This window comes from Nycticebus coucang, chromosome 10 (genome assembly GCF_027406575.1).
Source record: "Nycticebus coucang isolate mNycCou1 chromosome 10, mNycCou1.pri, whole genome shotgun sequence".
Taxonomy (NCBI): domain Eukaryota; kingdom Metazoa; phylum Chordata; class Mammalia; order Primates; family Lorisidae; genus Nycticebus; species Nycticebus coucang.
In genome coordinates this window covers 132,880,449-132,902,128 of record NC_069789.1, presented here as the reverse complement: position 1 = coordinate 132,902,128, position 21,680 = coordinate 132,880,449, and the positions used below count along the sequence as shown (strand labels likewise).

Genomic DNA, 21,680 nt, shown 5'->3' with positions numbered 1-21,680 from the left:
CAGGGGATACCCACAGTCTCTGCATGATCCTGCAGCACTGAAGGACCAGTCCTCAAGGAGAGAGCGAGGGGCCCTCAGGGCAGCACAGCCAGCTCTGCAACCTCCTCTCCACTCTCAGCCCTTTCTCTCATCCAAAAAGCGCCTTCTCCAGGAAGCCCTCTAACCCACACACACTTCCAAGTCCAACGTTTTCCAAAGAGCACCCCTTACATGGCTCCACAAAGAAATGAGACCCTGATAAAACGCAGACGCCTAGTGAAATTTAAATCTTAAATTTTCAGATAAAACATTAACTGCTTGTTATAAGTACGAGGCCTGACAATGAGGTTTGTGAAATCGTCCTAGAAAAAGTGCTACCTACCTCATTGCTGAATATCCCCACGGTCACCTGTGAGGTTCTCCCCTTGGGAAGCTGTGCACCCATACCAGTGCTTCATCCACACTTCAAAGCAATTCTGGAGCTGTTCTCATGGAATGGCCCATCAGAGCTGGCATCATACAACATCAGACAACAATTTGTGAACTTGCAACACGGTAACTAACGCAAGCAGACAGCCCTCAGAATGGGAGAAGATATTTGCAGGTTATGTCTCCCACAAAGGTTTAATAACTAGAATCCACAGAAAACTCAAACATATTAGCAAGAAAAGAACAAGTGATCCCACCTCAGGCTGGGCAAGGGACTTGAAGAGAAACTTCTCTGAAGAAGACAGGTGCACGACCTACAAACACATGAAAAAATGCTCATCATCCTTAATCATCAGAGAAATGCAAATCAAAACTACTTTGAGATATCTAACTCCAGTAAGATCAGCCCATATCACAAAATCCCAAGACCAGAGATGTTGGCGTGGATGTGGAGAAAAGGGGACACTTCTACACTGCTGGTGGGAATGCAAATTAATACATTCCTTTTGGAAAGATGTTTGGAGAACTCTTAGAGATCTAAAAATAGACCTGCCTACAATTCCTCTACTAGGTATATATCCAGAAGATCAAAAATCACATTATAACAAATATATTTGTACCAGAATGTTTATTGCAGCCCAATTCATAATTGCTAAGTCATGGAAGAAGCCCAAGTGCCCATCGACCCACGAATGGATTAATAAATTGTGGTATATGTACACCATGGAATATTATGCAGCCTTAAAGAAAGATGGAGACTTCACCAGTTTCATGTTTACATGGAGGGAGCTGGAACATATTTTTCTTAGTAAAGTATCTCAAGAATGGAAGAAAAAGTACCCAATGTACTCAGCCCTATTATGAAGCTAATTTATAGCTTTCATATGAAAGCCATAACCCAGTTATAACCTAAGAATATGGGGAAAGGTGGAGGGAGGATGGGCGGAGGGGGGGTGATTGGTGGGATTACAGCTGCGGTGCATCTTACAAGGGTATACGTGAAACTTAGTAAATGTAGAAGGTAAATGTCTTAACACAATAACTAAGAAAATGCCAGGAAGGCTATGTTAACCAGCGTGATGAAAATGTGTCAAATGGTCTATGAAACCAGTGTATGGTGCCCCATGATCATATTAATGTACACAGCTATGATTTAATTAAAAATAAAGAAGAAGAAGAAACTATGACAATAGTGCTTTAATAGGGAAAAAAAATAATTTGTGAACTTGCCACCGTGCACTTACATTGGCAGCCAACGACAAAGATTCATAACCTTGATGTATCACCGTCTCACAGCTGTGTTTGTGTCCATGGATGGCAGTGTCTTGCTGAGTGGCATTCATCATTGCTGTTGTTTTTTTGTGTGTGCTGATGACAGCTCTGATGGCCATCCCAGAAAAAGCATTCTTTTTTTTTTTTTTTTTTTGACTGGGCTAAGTGGCTTCTTTTTACTTAGAGAAAGCCAGCATTACAAAGAACTTAAGAGTTGGCATTGGGGCCCTTCTTTTTGCCAAAGGTGGGCACAACATTGACAAAGCGCCGATTGTACTGCATCTGCCGCTTGGCCCGGCCTGTTTTCTTCTTCTTCTTTTCCTGTTTGGCCACCTTAGGAGTTTGATCTCTCACTTTCCCTGCCCGGGCCAGAGAACCATGGACTTTACCTCCAAGCATGCGGCCGGCTACTTCCAGAGTTGTCAGGGCCTCCACCCCACACTGGCCCAGAATAGCCTCATCTTCTAGGGGCGTGCCTGCCAGAAGCACGACTTGATCTTCTGGGGCAATGCCCTCCAGAGAGGCTACGTGTGCCTTTATCTGGGCAACAGTCTCTTGGCCGGTTACCTCGAGGGTGTGTAGCTCCTGGGCACGGACGAAGAGCTGCATTTTGGCAACTGCACCACAGGACCCGCAGCCGCTATGACGAAGATGGACTCGAGAAAGAGGAAGGAGCCCAGAAAAAGCATTCTAAAAGTGCTTTGAAAGGTGGACGGGTGTGGGTACATTTCCTCCTGAGAATACTTCAAAGGTGAGCCCAGTTACAACCTAAGAATAGGGGAAAGGGGGAAAGGGAGGGGAGTGTGGGAGGAAGTGGGTAGAGGGGGGAGGTGGGTAGAGGGAAGGGGATTGGTGGGATTACACCAGCGGTGCATCTTACAAGGGTATATGCGAAACTTGGTAAATGGTCTGTAAAGCTAGTGAATGATGCCCCATGATCATATCAATGTACACAGCTACGATTTAATTAAAAAAAAAAGAAAGAAAAGGCAAATGTATTTTGTCTACAGAAAAAAAAAAAAAAGGCGACCGTAGTGATATTCAGCAATGAAGTGTCTAGCACATTTAAAGGATGAGTTCATGAACTTAATTGTCGACCTTATGTGTTTATCTCCTTCAGAACTTAGAGATATTAGATGCCACTGTGACTGGCAAATTCCTGAGAGGCGTTGTGGTCTGCAGCCTGGCTTCAATTTACTGAACCCCCAAATTGGGGCTCGTCAGATGATTAAACAAATACAAATAAAAATTTGACTTTCAGGTAAATGATATTTTATGTAAGCATTTCCCCAAACATTGAAAAGACATAGTAAAAGGTTATGTGTCATTTGTCTGAAATTGAAATTTTTCTTGGATTTTAACTGGCAGCCCTACTTACAGGGCTTATTAATTATGTAGACTCTGAGGGTTTTTGATAAGTCTGAGATAGAAGTTCAGGGAACTACTTTTGTAAGAAAGACCCCACGCAGGTGGGCACACAATGTAAGAGCAATGCGATGGAAAGGGAATGGCATGGGCATGTGTGTCCTGGGGGCAGGAGTGGGGTTTGGGATTGCCCAGAACCCCAGAGCCTGATCCCCATCTCCCAGCCACTTTAACATCACCGAGATCGCAACTTCCTTTTCCAATAATGCATTCCATGCAAACTTGTCTTTCCGGAGGCTGTTTGACAGCACTTAACCACCACCCGCATCATACATGCTTGAAACAAAAGGACAAGTCCCCATCTACCGTGCTGTGGTTAGAAATGCACGCGTTATACAACATCTGGCACGCACCCAAGAAGAAAAGATGCCAGTCTACAAATCCAGCATGCTGGAAGTAGAAGCCGTGTGCTCAGAACTGTTAAAATCACATTTCACTTTGCCCCAGTGCAGTCCAGCCCGGCTGGGGACCAGAGGAGCAGGCCTAGAAAGATCCCCTTTTGGGGTGCTGCGTGGAGGAGCCATTCATTAATGCCAGCCCCAGTTTGAAACCTAATTACCACCCCCAGATTACCTCTCAGCACTCGTTACCAGGGCTTATTACTAGTGCTCAGCAGTTCCAGCCACAGAGATGGGATTTCAGATTAGGACGGAAGAGTGGTCACTTGTGTTTTTCTGAGTGCTGGTCTCCTTGGAACATGATCATTCAGCAAGATCAGGGAGGTGGCATTTTCACTCTCTACTGAAGCCTTCTGTAAGAATCAGAACAGCATTAAACATATCAAAATAGATTCGACTGGCCCTATTTGAACAAAAGGAGTTCAGTCCATTCTGTCTTTATTCTGCACCTGCTCTGTGATCAACTGTTCATCTCGGGTACCCAGACCCCAAACTCAGCCTTGAGGAGCGTGCTTTGAGCTCTGGCAGTCCTGAATCCCAGAAGTGAGAGGCTCATCTGGAGCTTCAGAAGGGCTGCCGGGACCACAGGCCAGTCCCAGCGTCCCTTGGGTGAATTTCATCACCTCTGTGACATAATGAAAAGGCTTTTCTTAGGATGATGGCCACTATGGGAAAGCTGCGTGGACAGCTTCCCTGACTGCCCTGCTAGGTCAGCTGCTTTCCGGAATGACAGAGAAAAGAGGGAGGGGAAAAAACTGAAGGGAAGGAGAAGGGAGAGGAAGGGAGGACAAGGAGATGGGAAAGAAGGGGAATAATGTGTGTGTGTGGGGGGGACTGTCCCTCATTAGATAAATGATCATTTAAAGTCGTCATCAAGTACCGTGCAGTCCAGATGGAATTTTTGGAAGCTACAATCATATTTCCCGTTAGAAATTCATTCACATAACAAATATTCTTTGGGATGGGGCACCATCCTGGGACATGCAGGTGTACTCTTGAATTCGAAAATTTGCATTCTGGCCGGGCGAGGTGGCTCATGCCTGTAATCCCAGCACTATGGGAGGCTGAGGCAGGAGGATCCCTTGAGCTTTGAAGTTCAAGAACAGCCTGAGCAAAAGCGGGACTTCATCTTTACTAAAAATAGAAAAACTAATCCAGTGTTGTAGCAGGTGCCTGTAGTCCCAGCTGCTCAGGAGGCTGAGGTAAGAGGACTACTTGAACTCAGGAGTTTGAGGTTGCTGTGAGTTATGATGCCACAGCATTCTACCCGGATGACATAGTGACACTCTGCCTCAAAAAACAAAACAAAACAAAAAACCCCACAACTTGTTAGCATTCTAACGCAAACACTAGACAAGTAAATTAAGAAGAATTTCAGAGGTGGTTACGCTGGAGGGAGATGGCATGGTCACATGACGGGCAGGAGGGGAGATTTCCACCAGAAACAGTGGACAGGAGGCCACGTGAAGGAGGTGATGGCCGAGAAGGAACCAGATCTGCACAGGCCTGGGAACCCAGAAAGGCTGAGAAGGAAGAGAGGGGACAGCACCTCCTGGGGAACCGCCGGGTTTGGCAGGCAGAGCAGTGAGACCGAGGTCATTGTGTCCGGAGGGTCCTGAACAAGGGGAGAGTTGCAGGGCAGGGGTCTGATGTGTGCAGCCTCGTGGGTGCTGAAAGGGGTTGGATAGCATTAATTCAGGACAGCGTGGGAGATGCCCCCCCCATGAGATGAACGATGGACCTCTCTTGATAGGAAGACATCAGCTCCGACATGGTTCGTACAATGAGACTTCCAACCCAGGATTTGCTCCTGAACAGCTGTCAGGGAAGAGAAAAGAGGGGCTCAGCCTGCCCCCAACATGTGTCTCTCCTCTGAGCTCCATTATCAGAAAACACGCAGGCTTTCTGGGGCAGGAGAAGGCTGATCTGGGGTGTGTGTTACAAGAGATGAACTTCACAACTCTTGTTGCCTGGATGACTACTTCCTGAGGGACATCGGGGGCTGACCAGATGCCCAGGCAGGGCCTTGGGGATGGGGAAGAAGGGAGTCCATTTCTGTTGGAGTCACCAGGATTGGACCAAATTCTGGTCCCCACTGTAGGGGCCCTCACACCTGGTGAAATCCAGACCCCAAATGTCAGTCTCTCTCAGGGTCAACCACAACATCATTGCCCAGCGTCCAGGACAGCCTCACCTGCACTAGGGTAGCTAGAAAACCACAAAAGGTGGGAAGACTGCCAGGGGGGCCCAGGACAGGGCTCAAGGGCTGTCAGCCTGACACGGTCTGGTTAGCCCCAAATGACCAAGCACTCCCTCCCCAGTGGAGTTCATCTCCCAGTGGGTGTATGAACCTCTGTACCTGACCAGTGCTTGACAAATAACCACAGATCCCCACCATAAGATCTTCTTTTTAATCAGCCACTATAAATCACTATCTCCTCCATGAAAACATGTTCTGATGGAGAAAACACTGAATATGGAATCAGTGGCCAGGAGCTTCACCAAGTTTTAGCTGTAGGACCTCAAATCAATCCACCTGTTGAGTCTCGTTTTTCTCAACTATAAATTGAATCAAACAGCCCCCGCCTGATATGATATGAAGACCACGTTCAGTGTGTGAACAGTCTCAGCCGCGGTGGCTGGTCTCATAAAGAGCATTTGCTAAGGACCTGCCCTGCTCCAGTCTGGTGGTCAGATTGGGACATCCCTGAGACCCACCAAGGAGGAATCTCTGGAGAACGGACCACATGGACTTTCACGGTTTAAAGGGATCTGGATGCACAAACACAGACCCACCTCCCAGTGGCATGAGTCCAGCAACCCTCGGGCCGAGACACACAGCTCATTCTGGGGGAAGTTAACTGTCAGATGCAGGGTTGTAGAATTCTGTGGGCACCATTGTTGGAGTTTCACAGTTATTCTGCCTCTGGGCCTTAGTTTCCTTGTCAAAACATTGACTTTCCTCTGCAGCCCCTAACATGCCAAGAACTAGGCAATGCTGATGAGTAATGAATGCCCTGTTAGTGCCTCCGTTTGAAAAGATGAGGCTTCTCAAGCCCCAGTTCTATGGGAGTTTGGGGCCGTAATGTGACACTGAAGTCATTTGCTCCTTGTCACACCAGCAAAGTTTTATGGCTTCTCAGGCCAGCAAAAATCTTTCCCCTGGTGAATCAAGCTTCCAGAGTTGCACTAACAGCATATTCCAGAGGAGAGCAAAAATACACAGGCAGACCCATCACACTGCCCACGTGTCCCTGCAGAAACAGGAGCAGCGGGGGCAGGAAGGTTTAGCAAAGTCCTGCAAAGACGTGCCAACCAACAGGCGACCGGAGGATCCCAGCCCAGGGCCACCGTGAACACACAGCCACTGAGTGCCGGCCCTAGTTTGAGACTCCCTAAAACTATAGACGTGGGGGCAGGTAGTTGATTTTGGAGGTGAGGCCAGCGAATGGGAATGAGGAAGCAGAGGAAAGATAGGAAAGGGGATGTGGTCTTCAGCCGGCACCCCTGTGGACAAGAGGGGTTCAACCTGCAAGGAATCGGCATAGAACGACCTCAGAACTGCCCCTGTGAATGACTGGAGGTTGGGGTGTTTTTACCCTCTGCCTCCCCCTCCCTGTCCACAGAGGGTCCATCCCTGACTGTGCTAACCCTGCCACACTTCCGTGCCCGTGGGTGGCTCGTGAGACTCCCACAGCTCAAAGCAAGCTCCAAGTCGGAACAGCAGAGACCCTGCGATGTCTGCCCGGGGTGTGTCCCTGGTGATGTGCCCAGCATTGCCCATCACAGTGCTGATGTCTGGTGGATCCAGGGACATGGCACAGGAGATGTGGCTCAAGGGATGTGGCACAGGGACATGGTTCAGGGGACAGGCACAGTCCACAGTAGTACTTGAGGCTAGCAGCATGCTATGGACTAAATGAGGGCAGAGGTCATAAACAAAACATGGCCTCCCTAGCTTCTAGGAAGGTTTGAGAGAGATAGTGCCCCTCAGGACCCCAGCTCAGCAGCCCATGTTATAATTGAGCAACAAGAACAGAAGATGCTGTTATTTAAAACAAAAATGGAGTGCCATGGCTATGGTACTATCAGGAAGAGGCCAAGTTCTTCTCGGGAGTAAGGCAGCCTTTTTGTTTAGAAAAACACTTCAGAGGATCTGTGTGTGTGTGAAAATATAGGCCTCATGGCACAGCAGGGAGAAGGGAGAGAGAGAGCTAAGCCCCGTTGTCACTGGAGTTTTTGTCTGGTTTGTTTGAAGAGGCTGAGCCCTCGAGGAGATAAAGGGTGGCCCTGGGCACCTAGCAAGGCTGGGTGGGACCTAGGAAGGGGGACAGCCAGGAAGGTCCTGCAGAGGAGGTGGTCAGGGACCCCCAGGATGGGGCAGCTGACAAAATGCCCATTGCAAGGCAGTGCCCACTCTGCGATACGCTGCATTAACCACCCAGGGTCCGCAGCAGACCCTCGTGGGGGAGCCATCTCAGCCTCCTGTTAGTTGTGCCTTGAGGAGCAAAGAAGGAACATTTTGGGTGGTCTCAGGTAGAGAGAAGAGAATGGCCATGAGAGGGACAGAGTGGGGGACGGGAACTCAGCAGGAATGAGTATCCAGGGATCATGGGTTCCCTTAAGGACTCTCAGAGAGGTTGGGAAGACCTCAGACAGATCACAGCCTGGGGAACAGGGGGTCCTGCCTGCTTTTTTTTTTTTTAATTAAATCATAGCTGTGTACACTGATGCAGTCATGGGATACAATGTGCTGGTTTATATACAATTTGAAATATTTTCCCCATCACACTGGTTAACATAGACTTGGCATTTTCTTAGTTATTGTGTTCAGACATTTATATTCTGCATTTAGTAAGTTTCACGTGTACCCTTGTAAGATGCACCGTAGGTGTGGTCCCACCAATTACCCTCCCTCCACCCAGCCTCCCCCTTCCCCTCCCCTCCCTTTCCCCTTTCCCAATATTCTTAGACTATAACTGGGTTATAGCTTTCATATGAAAGCTATAAATTAGTTTCATAGTAGGGCTGAGTACATTGCATACTTTTTCTTCCATCCTTGAGATACTTTACTAAGAAGAATATGTTCCAGCTCCATCCATGTAAACATGAAAGAGGTAAAGTCTCCATCTTTCTTTAAGGCTGCATAATATTCCATGGTGTACATATACCACAATTTACTGCCTGCTTTTTTTAAGTTAGAAAAAGACATAGGGCCCCCTCAAACCTCTATCCCCAATAAGCCTGAAGAACACAGGACTCTTTAGGTTATGTTTTGAATCCTTTTGTCACCAAGTTACCACTACCCAGCTGAGCCAGGCACCACGCCAGACAGAGGGGGTTCCAGGCTGATCCAGTGTGTCCCTGGCCCTCAGGTTATACCACTGTCCTAGGATGTCCCAGTTGTCAGCAACCAGCCTGGCCAAGCAATGCCCAACAGGGCCAGGAAGGCTGCTCAATGAACTCTGACTAAGGAGATTGCAGGCGACTCCCTGGAGAAGGGATATTAAAACATAGGCTCAAATGAGAAAAACTGTACATATTGGCAGGGCGTGGTGACTCGGCACTCTGAGAGGCAAACCCAGCACTCTGGGAGGCCCAGGTGGATGTACTGCTTGAGCCCAGTAGTTCGAAACCAGCCTGAGCAAGAACGAGACCCCATCTCTACTAAAAATAGAAAAACTAACCACGTGTGGTGGTGGGCACCTGTAGTCCCAGCTACTGGGGAGGCTGAGCAGGGAGGATGGCTTGAGCCCAAGGGTTTGAGGTTGCTGTGAGCTATGATGCCATAGCACTCTACCCAGGGTGGCAGAGTGAGGGTCTATCTCAAAAAAAAAAAAAAACCATAAACTACATATATGAATGGGTAACATCTGGACGGTCCTCCCTCAGCTGCCAGGGACACACAGGTGCCACCTTCTGAGTCAGTCCAGGGCCTGCATGGAAGCTGAGGCTCGCTGGGTGTGTCACCGAGGAGAGTCTGATGAAGGGCTGGCTCCCGTGGGGGGAGGGCTGGAGGTGTGAGACAAAATGTCCAAGGCCAGCATCTGTGCAGCCACCACTGCCTGTGCCGAGGGGCAGGGCAAGGATGGGACCCCTGGAGAAGCTGAGGTTTCCATGGAGGAGCACAGTTCCCACCACACTCAGCCTGGCAGGGAGGAGCAGGACGAGTGGACACCCCCATCTCTCTCCTCCACCTTTTGACCAAACCCAGGGTGAGCGAGGTGAGGAGAGCCAGGTTGGCAGTGAGTGTGGAGGGGCTCCCAGGGAGCTCAGCACACCTGCTGAGAGACCACCCCATCCTCTCCAAGTGGTCCAGCGTGAGCTGGCCTGGTGGGCTGACACTCCGTCCTGCCGTCAGAGGAGTGATGGGCAGGGCTGTAGACCCAGGAAAGAATGTGCGGGCTGCCTCACGCTGCCGTGCCCTTCGCCTGACTCCTGCAGGAATGCAAATCACTCCAGAAGGATCTGGAGATTGTGCTCTCAGGGGGAAAACTAGATCTAGGATGAGAAAACAAGTCTGTGATGTTGGAAGTCAGTAGCCATGTTTTACATCAGCAGGCTGTGATACGAGCCAGCGTGACCACTGTCCGGCTGGGAGGCGTCACACAAAGGTCTGCTCATGTTGGCAACCTGAGGCATGGAGGCACATGACTCCCAGAACAAGCACGGGGGGCTCTCCCTGGGTCAGGGCAATTTATGGGCAGGTGACTTCTCAAGGCAGAAGAAACTCACGGGGGACAGGAGGCGGGGGAGGGAAGAAGCCAGTAAGGGGGTCATTAGGCCCCGCCTGGCCCCATGGGGAGCTCTGGAGTTTGTCCTGCCTTGAACCAGAGGATCTGGGCCTCCACCTTGCAGAGAGGAGCGTGTGTAAACCACCAGGCACTGAGGCTCCTTCGTGCCTGCAGTTCACAGACCTCCAGTAGCCCAAGGGACCCCTCGGAACCTGGAAGTGCCATTTGCAGCAAAGCTCAGGGCGGCCGGAGGATGGGTGCACAGAGCTGGGACAGACAATCCCAGCAGGCCTGGGTGAGGCCTTCACAGGTGTACTGGGGCTCAGCAGCAGGGCGGCCCTGCAGTCAAGTCAGCTCTGTTGTGTCTGTACAACACCAGGAAGGCGTCAGGAGGCCCCAGTGGCAGACTTCCTTGTCACTTACGAGGCGTGGGACTCAGGCACGTACTTAACCACTCTGGGCCTCCGTTTCCCCTCTGTCAAAAGAAGACCTACAGTCCCTGAGTTATCTGTCTCCTGGGGGACGTATCACAAGGGGGATGGAAACACATGGGACTTTGTCACTCAGCCACCAATCACAAATCTTATTCATCAGGTTTCTCTGGCCTGCGAGAGACTCTACTGTAACATGGAGTTTGTCCTGGAAAGTCGCCTGACCCCACCTACACCATTACTCAGAAGAGGTCACCAGAAATGCTTTGTTATGACACAGTCTCACTCAAGAAGTCACCCCCAAACATACACAAGAATCGCCCAAATATTTGCTGGATTCCAAAAGAATGACCTGCAGACTACCATTCCTGCACCCAAACTTGCTTCCTGAATTTCTAAAGATTGGTGATGTCCAGTCTTTAGAAATGGCCTCCATTCCAGGCCAGAATGTGTGGGAGTTCTGCCAAAAGCAGGACAAAGTTTTCTCTGCACTTTGAATCACTAGGTATCTACTCAGAACAAAAATCACTTCACCACAAGGACGTTTGCAACAGAATGTTTATCGAAGCTTGATTCACAATTGCTAAGACGTGGAATCAACCTAAGTGCCCATCAAGACAGGAATGGAGGGTGGTGCCTGTGGCTCAAAGGAGTAGGGCGCCAGCCCCATATACCGGAGGTGGTGGGTTCAAACCCAACCCCGGCCAAAAACTGCAAAAAATAAAAGACAGGAATGGATTAACAGACTATGGCATATGTACTATTCAGCTGTAAGAAAAGATGGAGACTTTACATCTTTTGTGTTTACCTGGATGGAGGTGAAGAATATTTTCCTTGGTAAAGTATCACAAGAATGGGAAAAGCAAGGATCCAAGGTGCTCAACACTAATATGAAACCAACATGTAAACAAATACACGCCCAAAGGAAAGAGAAACACAAGTGTAGTCTAGACGGGGGAGGAAGGAGGTGGGCCGAGGAGGGAAGCCAACTGGCCGGGTCTCACCTACTGTGCACAATGTGGGGGTGTTCAGCACGCCCTCCGGGTGAAAAGCTTAACTATAACTTGAACTTTATCTTAGAAACGAAAACAATGTAACCTAAACATTTGCACCCTCATATCAATCTGAAATTTTAAAAAAGGAAGTTTACTAAGAAAATCGATAGTCTAGCAGAGACAACAGGATGACAGTAAACCCTCTGGACCACGGCTTTGCCGTCCCCTGGTGCTGACCTCACTCTGCAGGCTGATGACCTTGACCAGCACAGCTGAGTGACCACTGAGGTCCAGGCTGCCTCCAAGAAAGGCAGGTGCATAAAGACATCTCTGACCAAAGCCGGTTGCTCACAAGTGTGGATGCTGAAGGAGATTCGAAGGGTCAGCTACAGAAACCAGGGGCCTGAGGTTCTGGCTGTGGACAGTCCACTAATGACTAGGTCCCGAGGGCAGATGGCCACCACTTTACCAAGGGGGCCGTGTAAATCCCAGGACCCGGTACAAGCAGGGGTGGATGGGGCAAAGGGACAGGAGGCTCCTCCAGATACTACCTTCTGTATGTTGGCAAAGAAATAAAAAGGGAATGTGTGTGTGTCCTGTTTAACTCTTCAGATGGGAGACGTGGTTGTATTAAACTGCAGATTCTCTGTCGCCAGTCCTGGGATATGGCTTACTACTTAAAATGAATTGTTACCGAAACGGTCAGAGAAAACCATAGATTAAGCGTATTGACTATGTTTCTTCCTTAAGTAATAGTTAGGGGCAATAACAATGATGGAGTGGCCAAGTAGATACCTTCCCACTTGTTATTAATAACAGCCCCTCAGCCGACTGACGAATGGCCATCTCCGTGATGGAGAGCCGGCAGCACTCGGGCCGTGTGCTGGGTGGAATCTGTTACTGGGAGGGCCTGCAAAATATTTGACTTGAGACATTCCTGGCTGCTGATGGATGAGAACGACCTGTAAGAAATGCAGTGTAAACACCAGGGCCATAAAGAGAGAAGTGTGTGATGATCTTCTATGCCCCTCCTCCTCTCACTCGTGGGAGAGCCAGAGCAAGGGCAGGCACGGAAGAACCGTGGAGGGCGTCCTTCCACCTCCCTGCAGGGTCCTGTCCCATCTAGTCAGTAAAGCCACAGAGATGACAGCAGAGCCACACGGACACAGGAAAAGACAGGGCTCCATGCACCTGTTACAGGGAAGGAATTTCCATACAGTCACTCAGGATCCACCATCTTACCATCTCACCACCTCACAACTGCTTCATCCAGAATAATTGACCTCTCCAGCACAAGAGATAAATAAGAAGATAGCCCAGGGTTTTGTTTTGTTTTTTACTGGATCAGCCTGGAATAAAAATATCACTTTGCTCACATTTCACTGGCCAGCATTAGCCAGGTGGCCACAGAAATGGCAAAGGAATGAAAAATGTTGTGCCCCGGGTGAGGGGAATGGTCTGCACATTTTGTTCCCTTCCTCACCTCCCTGTCAGTCTCCAGCGGCTCAACCCTGGGCCACTCTCTCCGCCACCACAGCCACACACACACACACACCCCATGCTCAAGTGCAATGATCACCTTCACGTTCCCCATCTCTTTCCTCTCACTCAGCCTCCCCCCTCCAGGGCTGGTGTTTTCTCTCTGCACACGCTGCTTCTCAGTGGACCCTCGCACACATCGGTCCCGCAGCTCTAAACGCCAGCTACATGTTCACATTGTGAACACAGACCCCAGCACAGGTGTCTGTAAGAGACGCCCACATCTTCCCCATCAATTGCTTGGTTGAGATTACACAGTCCATTGCATAAGGGACTTGAGTCTCCTGCACAAGTCAATGGCACTTCAGAAATCCAGGAGTCACGCGCCCTTGACAGCGCCCTTTTGTTCAGCCCCAAAGACAACCCATCCAGGCATCCCATCAATTCATCCTCCAGAACACATCAACATAGATCTTTTTATTTCTATTTTTATTTATTTGTATTTCAGGTTAATAGGAGGGTACAAATGATTAGGTTCCATGGTTCACGTTTGTTAGGTAAAGTTCAAATTGTAGTTGAGCCCTTCACCCAGGAGGTGTGCTGAACACCCCACATTGTGCACATAGCTGAGAGCTCACCAGACACCCTCCTTTTCCCCTCTCCCCTTTCCCTCCTCTCTTCTCCCCCACATAAATTTAATAGTGTTTCACTTTCCTGCAGGCGTATAGTTGTTCATCTGCTGGTTTCATATGAGTATTGAGCACACTAGATACCTGCTTTTCCATTCTTGAGATGCTTTACTAGGAAGAACGTTCTCCAGCTCCATCCAGGTTGCAAAAGATGCAAAGTCTCCATCTTTTGATGGCTGAATAGAATTCCATGGTGCACATATGCCACAATTTATTAATCCATTTGTGGGTTAGTGGACACTTGAGTTGATTCCACATCTTCACTACTGTGAATTCAGCTGCAGTAAACATTTTAGTGCAAATGACCTGGTGGTAGTATAACTTTTGTTCTTCTGGGTGAATGCCTAGTAACGGGATTACAGGATCACATGAGAGGTCCACTTTAGCTCTGGATAATCTTCAACATAGATATTGAATCAACAAATCTCGTGCTGTATCTATGACCACTCTTCATGCTAAGCCCTGGGCCTGGATGTCACTGATGGCTTTGTACAAGCTCCTATGTCAAATTCTTGTCCCTGAAGCACCAGGGTTTCTCTATAAAATGTGAACAGAAACTTGCTTCATCCAGTCCCTGCCGGGGCTTCACACTACTCAAGAATCAAGTCTGAATTCCTTAGCCCGGCTCACATGGCTGCAGAAGCTGAGCCCCCCTCACCCTTCATGCTGTAGCTACTGGAACTCCTGACCCCACTGAACACACACGGGGCCTCATCACCCTCACCGCTGTGTCTTTGGGCGCAGCCGGCTCCTTCCCATCTTTCTCTCCATGAGCTGAAATGTCACCTCTCGGATAAGCTGGAGCTCAGAGTTAGTGAGGAGAACTGCAGACGTCTCCCTCCCACACAGTCTACAAAGCACACAGCCTCCTCCACCCGCCCAAAGAGGCTCTGGCCATGTGGTGGACTCACAGCCACCCTCCCGCACCCCGGCACAGTGTGGTGGGCCAGCACCCCTACGTGGCTTCTCTGACATGAAGAAAGGGTCCTGCCTGCCCTCCTGTGACCCATCTGCCAGACACATAGCGTCCCTGTGTTCGTCCTGGGACTTGCCTATCCTGTGTATGGCCCTGAACACCTGTCATCCGTTCTGAGAATTGTTTCTGTCTTGGGACCTCCAGGCCACTGGCTGGGAAAGTCTGGATTTGGGGATGGAGGTCAGAAATAAATGCCACCTTATGCACAGAAGGCTTTTCGTGGTGACCCCCTGGGAGAGAACAGTGTTGGGGCAAATACCCTATTGGTCAGAGAGGCAGTCTTTGGCATTGAGGACACTTTTGAGGAGGCAAATCACATGTTCACTCAGAAAGATGCAGTTCCCAGGGGTGTCCCGGGCTCCTCCATTCACAGAGGCAAGGAACCCACTGCAGGCACCACCCACACTCTTAGGGCTGGTTCCAGGGGTCAGAAGGAAGGGGCTTCCCTGGAGGCTCAGACCTGCTCCATGAGATGAGTCAGCACAGGCCAGAGACCCACCCCAAAGGGCCTCAGGCCAGGTCGTGTTTGCAGGACTCAGCTCCCTGGGGCAGCTTATCCCCTCAAACACAGGAGACGAGGTCAGCAGTGTGCTGTTCTCAGAGGCCAGTGCGCACAGCCCTGTACATTTCCCCAGGACACAGAGAGGCAGAGACTGCCAAGCAGATGGCCAGCCTGACCCGGAGCACAGGACCCAGGGGCAGAGCATCCAGGGGTTCAGCCCTCGGCATGCTAGTGTCTGCCAGCACCCAGCTCCTGCCTTTCTGTCCTTGGAAATGGCACCCCGTTTCCCGTCAGGAACCTCCCCTAGCCCTACCCTCAGGGCCTGTGGTTTGGCTGCCTTTCCCCAGCACCCCTCCTCCAGTCCCTTCCCGGGGCACACACATGTCCCAAGAAAGATCATAACAACAATTTGGGCACATTCAGAAGACAGGTGCTGTGCCGAGGCAGGCAGACCAGAGGCTGCCAGCAGGAAAGAGCCCCCGGCTGGGACGGCTGGCAGGTGGCAGTCCTGCCTGGAGCGGAGCTGCCAGTGCTCACCACGTGGGGCGGCCCCACCTGCAGAGGAACCACAGAGAGGAGAGAAGAGCCAGGAGCTGGGAAGACCCAAGTTCTGACACTGTTGCTGGAGTCCCAGGAGGCAGCTGTGCCAGGCAGGACTTTGTGACAAGAGCCAACACTGTCCTTCTGTTTGCTGGGTTTCAGACTCCTGCCAGCCGGGAGTCCTTCCCCTTATGCGGGGCAAGACCAGCCACTGCTGTGAGCTGGGCAGGCTCGGATGATCCCGGTGTGAGGCATCAGGCCTGGGACCTGGCGCCAAGAAAGATGCCTGGAGAGCCTGAGGAAGGCAGGTGGGGGCCAGGGCCTGGATCACTAGCTAGGGCCACAGCTGTGTGTCCAGACAGGTATGTCCAGGGCCTGGACTCCCTGAGGCCAGCCACCCATCCCGGGCCTTTAAGCTGTGGGGACAGCATGTCTTCCAGCCCCTGAGCTCCCTCTGGACTCCCTGAGGCCAGCCACCCATCCCGGGCCTTTAAGCTGTGGGGACAGCACGACTTCCAGCTCCTGAGCTCCCTCCAGAACAGCACGGGCTCAATTCACCTGTGCCCCTGTACCGCCGTCTCCCTCAGCCCCACACACATTCTTCCCTCCACCCTCTGATCCCACTGGGATCACTCCCTGAAGTTCCCTTCTCTCCTCTTCCACTCTGCATGGGGTCCCCCATCCTTCTAGGCCTGGCTGGTGTGTCTTCTCCTCCAGGAAGCCTGCCCTGACTAGCACCACCCACGGGAACCCCCAGGGCTAGAGTCACTGAGTCACCAGGATGATCATCTCAAAATGCACAATCCACGTTGGATTAGAGTCTGTCCTAAGCTGCCTCCAGAGCAGGTGACCTCCGCCAGAGGCCGGCAACAGAGGCAGGATTAAGAGTTCACAAGAGGATCAGTTCTCATGTCGTAAGAAGGCCCAGAACCACTCCTGAGACCTTAAATATGAAGAATTTAAGTTGAGAGCAGAGAGAGATCGGGCTACAGAACCAGGCAGACCTGAGTTTGAATCCCAGCTCTACCACTGCTACTTGTGTGACGTGGGCTGGTTTCCCATCTATGCAATGAGGCTAATAGTGACTTTGTCACAAGCTTCAAGAGCAGCTCAGCTTGAACACGGTGGATGCAGCATAAACCCACCTCCTTTCACTGCTGAGAGAGAGGACACAGAGTGGACAGAGGGTTGACAGGACCTGGCCACGTGGGAACATGTTCTGCGTGCCTGGTACTGTGCTAAGTATCTCACGTCGTAATTCCATTTAATCCCCATTGCCACCTTATAAAGCAGCAAATTTCTTATTATCTCCCTGGTACAGATGAGTAGCCTGAGGCTTAGGCTATATCCAAATTCAAATTCCTGATGGTGGCTGAGCTTGCTTCCCCCACCCTGAGCCAACACCCTGCCCACCCTCTGTTTGGAGACCAAGCAAAATCACAGGGCCACCACTGCTGTGGTGTGACAGCTGAGAGCCCAGATGCTGAGTCACACTGTTTCATCCACATCTCAGCTCTGATGCCTACTGACCTAACCGCTAATCTCTCTGCCTTTCAGATGTTTCGTTTTCCATTTATAAGCTAGAAATAACAACGCTACAGGTTGTTGAGTTTGAGACACTATCATTTGCAAGAGGTAATATTATTGTGCATGCCACTAACAAAAAATACATGATGTGGGGTATCCAAGGCTTTATCCTGGACACGGAGGCCAACCCCTCTGCGTGTGAGAATAACAAATAAGACATGAGCCCACCATGGAGAGAGGGTAACAAGGAAACTGGCGTGTCTCAGCTCTGGCACCGGATGAAGGGCGGAAAAGTGTTCCTCTGAGAGTTTAAACCACAAACTGGTACTCAGTCAGGTTTGGAGTCTAAATTCATGTTACCCGGAGTAAGCCAGAAGACCCAAAGCAGAGACTCTCAGTTAAAGAGACCTCAGGTTGGGAGGGGCCTCTATATCACCGAAGAAACAAGCACAAACTGGAATTAGGCTTTAATTCAAACCCACAGCAAGACTAAGACACTAAGGATTACACAGCATGGCCCAATAATTTCAGAAACATTGAAGGTGGGGAATGAGTCGTATGGTCATTGAGATACAGTGGCATCCAGCCGTATGAAGCCCCGGAACAAACGATCCCTGAGTCTCAGCGGGGTCACGCAACACACTTGTTCTCAGCTCTTGTGCAGGTAAAGCCCAAGAGCTCCTAAATGGCAGGTGAGTCCGGGAGGCAGGCTCTGATCCCTTTGCCTCGCCATCTCTGCGCATGGCTTCCGGGGTCTCCAAGGAGGAGACAAGATGTAGGAGGATCCAGATTTTCACAGGCCAGACATGGATTACTTCCATGTTACTTCCACCCACAACCTACCGGCGGGGATTCAGTCATTTCATCACGCCTAACTGCGGGGGGCCTGGGAAACGTGAGCTAGCTCTGTGCCTGGGAGAAAGCAGAAAGAGGGTTGGTGGGCAGCCAGCCAGCCCCTGCCATTCCACCCCACAGGACTCCTGAGTCCTCCAGAAAACAGTGCTTATGTTCGCAGCCGTGCTGCCTGACACCATGTAGGGACCCATGGATGACTGCTATAGCTGTGACTGTTACAATAAGAACGCCTTTGATTTGTCAAAGCAATGCATTTTTGAAGACGGTCCTCACTCAACAAAAGAAGTCCCCTGGCATTTCCCAGTGACTTCTCAAAGTAGGTTTTTCAAATAGGGATTTGATTTTCAAAACATAAGCAATCTGTTGGAGGAGAACACATATGATAAGAGGCTAATGTTTGCATCCACAAGAATCATATCCTTTGAAGCCAGTCATCCTCCAATGCTGTGTCCACAGGAAACAGGAAAGCCTGATGCTTGTAAGCGTGAGGTCTAGAATTAGAGTCAGCCTCACTCTGCAGCCCCACTGTGCACTCTGCTGGTTCCTGAGACCCTGGGCCTCTCAGGAACCTTCGGTTTCTGCAGCTGTGAACAGGTAAGGAAACATGTCCCTCCAATGTGGTGAGAACAGACTCAGACAATGAGGGAGAGTGCGTGGCCCAGAGCAGGTGCGACTCAGCACGCGAGCCATCGTTTTCTTTTAATTGTTATTAATGAACTGAACTCCACCCTTTAAAACCTCTATTAGCAACCACAGGCTGGAGCCACATGAAGTCCTGTGTCCTTCCCGGAGCATGTCCAGATTTCAGACACTGCCTTCTACGCAGAGTGACCCCCTAGGCCAGTGCCAGGTGCTGTGTGTGTGCGAAGCCATCCCTCGGACAGGCTCATCGAATGGTGGTCTGAACACTTAACTTTCCATTTCTAACAACCCTTTTAATAGTTTTATCCTGAGAAATAACTCAGAGAATGAGAGAAGCTCTCATGTCAAACCTCACATCACTCCTGATTCCTGAGCGACAGTGGTCACGGCCATCCGTTCCTTTTCCTCCCTGCTCGGCTGAGGCCCACAGAGATGAGCCAACACCCCAGATTTATAATCAAATGCAAAATGCAGCTCTTTCCTCCCCCTAGTGCAAACCCCACAGCTATTACGTTGGACAGTCGCACCTTTCCAATAGTGTCAAGAACAGCTTCTGAATTCTGAAAATTCCATGTTTAGTTTACGAGTCCTTCAAACATTCTGCCCACAGCTCCCAGGACAGGAGCCAGGGGTGCTGCCCTCAGGGACCCGGCAGGGGGAGAAGAGCTGACAGGCGGCAGCCGGCTGGGGGTCAGCTCTGGGGTGTGCATGGCCAGGCAGTACTTCCAAGGTTCTTGTCTTCCTTCATCCCACCAGAACTCCTGAAGGGAACAGGACAATGTCAGGAGCTTAAACAGTGACCAGCACGCTAGTGGCTCTCCCTTCCTGCCAGCCCGCTCTCTCCACACTAAACCACTGGCTTTGGGGCTCACAGCATCTATTTACTCAAAAGTTTCCCCAGAGAACCGCCCTCCCCCACACCCGGTGCCAAGTTTGGGATGGAGCTGACTCCACTCCTGGCTTCAAACCTAGGCTGAGCCATCATCACCTCTGCCCCACCTTGACGGATGTTTCAGAGATGGGCACAGAGGATCAGGGACAATCCTGGGACCTCCTTGGAGCGGCCAGGAGAGAGAGGACTTGGTTCTGCCCTGCCAGACGGGAGCACTGATCTGTGGCAGCCAAGTCTCCCCACCCATAGAAAGTGGGTCCCACACAGAGGGAGTGGGATCCGGGGGTGAGAGTTGGGGGGAACCTGGTCCAGATGACAGTGGAGTCCCTCACCCAGATGAGGAGAGTAGACAACACTCCCTCAGGGGCTCAGCTGAGTCTGCACCCCACGGCAGGGAGGCTCCCTCCTTCCCTGCTGGTGCTGATCTCATACCATCAGCTATCCTGAGTCCCCAACTATCCAAAACCAGGTCTGGAGTATGTGCTGTGAGGCTGGCATTGTGCAGCGTTTGGGGGGCACAAACCACGTTAGGAAAGCTGAGTCCACTTACCATACCTGGGTGAGGGACCAGCTTCCCTCCCTCTCCCTTTCTCCTCTCCCCTCGGTCTCTCCCTCTCACTTGCCCTCAGAACCAATCCTCTCTCTCCTGACTGCTCTAGGGAGGTCCCAGGATTAGCACTGATCAGCTCTGCACCACCCTGAACCATCCATCATGGGGGGCAGAGGTGACAATGGCTTCAGTCTAGGTCTGAAGCCAGGAGTGGAGTCAGAGCAGAGCAGTGAAGGCAGAGCCACGGCTATGTCCAGTGGTTATGGAAACCTTCCTGGAGTTGATCCTGGCTGGAGCAGGCGACTACATTTAAGGATACATGGGTGTCTGGGGAGGAGGGGGCAGGAAGCCGGGGGCAGAGGCGCACAGGTGAGTCCAATCCCACAGAGGGCCCCTCTCCTGGTGAAGCACCAGAGTATACCTGGCTCCCGCAGGCCCCTCTGCTGGGCTCTCTCCCTGTTTCCTACAATCAGCTGGATCTCCCCAGATACCTTCTTCAAGCTGTTGGAGGTTAGGTGCAGTTGTGGTCTATCCGAGAGACTGGAAAGGTAGCCACATACACAGCAGATATCCAAGCTCCGGCCTCCCCCATACTTTGTAGACATCAGGTCTGAGAGTTGGGGCTTCATGAGGGACCACGCCTCCCCTACTGCTCCACAACTCTCTCCCTTGCTTTTTTTTTCAGTCAATAAATATTTAATGAGTGTCCATATGATGCAGAACAAATCACTGGGAATTTGAAGTTAAAAGAAAATTGGGTAGACATCGGGCTAATGCTCAGGTAACCGGGAGAACACAAATAAACAATGCGAAGAATAGTGCCTCTAAGGACTTAGGTTTACAAAGTGTACCTTGCTGTCACTGCTTGAAATATACTTTGATCTGCAGTAAATAATTATGTATCATGCTATAAGGTTTTAGACGTATTCTTCTTTCACTGGGCTATCATGTCATCTTAGCTGTGGTGTATTTGGAATACAGACCAGACTTTATCCAGAGTGTCTGCGTTCACTGCGTTCTCTGCGAAAGCATCCCCATGTACAAAATGGAGGGAGCGAGAACAAAGTCATTGTGAACTAAATCAGAAGGAGTCAAGGGCTGGGACTTTCCCTTGTGAAAAACTGAAAATATTCATTTTGTCCTAATCTCCGCACTTGCAGTTTTCAGAGGGCCACAGCAGGCAGGAGAAAGAAATCATCCTTCTGGGGGGACCTTCATTCAAAAAGATTTCACACGTCCTCTGCTATGACCCCATATCCAGGTGACTTTCCAAACTCCATTTCTAAAGAAGAGAAGATGGCCCGGCCCCCGTAGCTCAGTGGTTACGGCGCTGACCACATACACCAAAGCTGGCAGGTTCGAGCC

The 21,680-nt window shown here is 50.5% G+C and overlaps 1 protein-coding gene across 1 annotated transcript; it reads right to left on the bottom strand.

Moving 5' to 3' along the window:
• Window positions 1–1,841: 1,841 nt before the first annotated feature.
• Window positions 1,842–2,350, bottom strand: LOC128596699 (FAU ubiquitin-like and ribosomal protein S30). Its single transcript, XM_053606347.1, has one exon. It carries the CDS (start codon window positions 2,287–2,289, stop codon window positions 1,888–1,890), a length of 402 nt encoding a protein of 133 aa, XP_053462322.1. The 5' UTR covers window positions 2,290–2,350; the 3' UTR covers window positions 1,842–1,887.
• Between the last annotated feature and the right edge of the window lie 19,330 nt (window positions 2,351–21,680).

Coding starts and splice junctions, on each gene's coding strand:
- LOC128596699 (XM_053606347.1), bottom strand. CDS start 2,289: ATGCAGCTCTTCGTCCGTGCCCAGGAGCTACACACCCTCGAGGTAACC.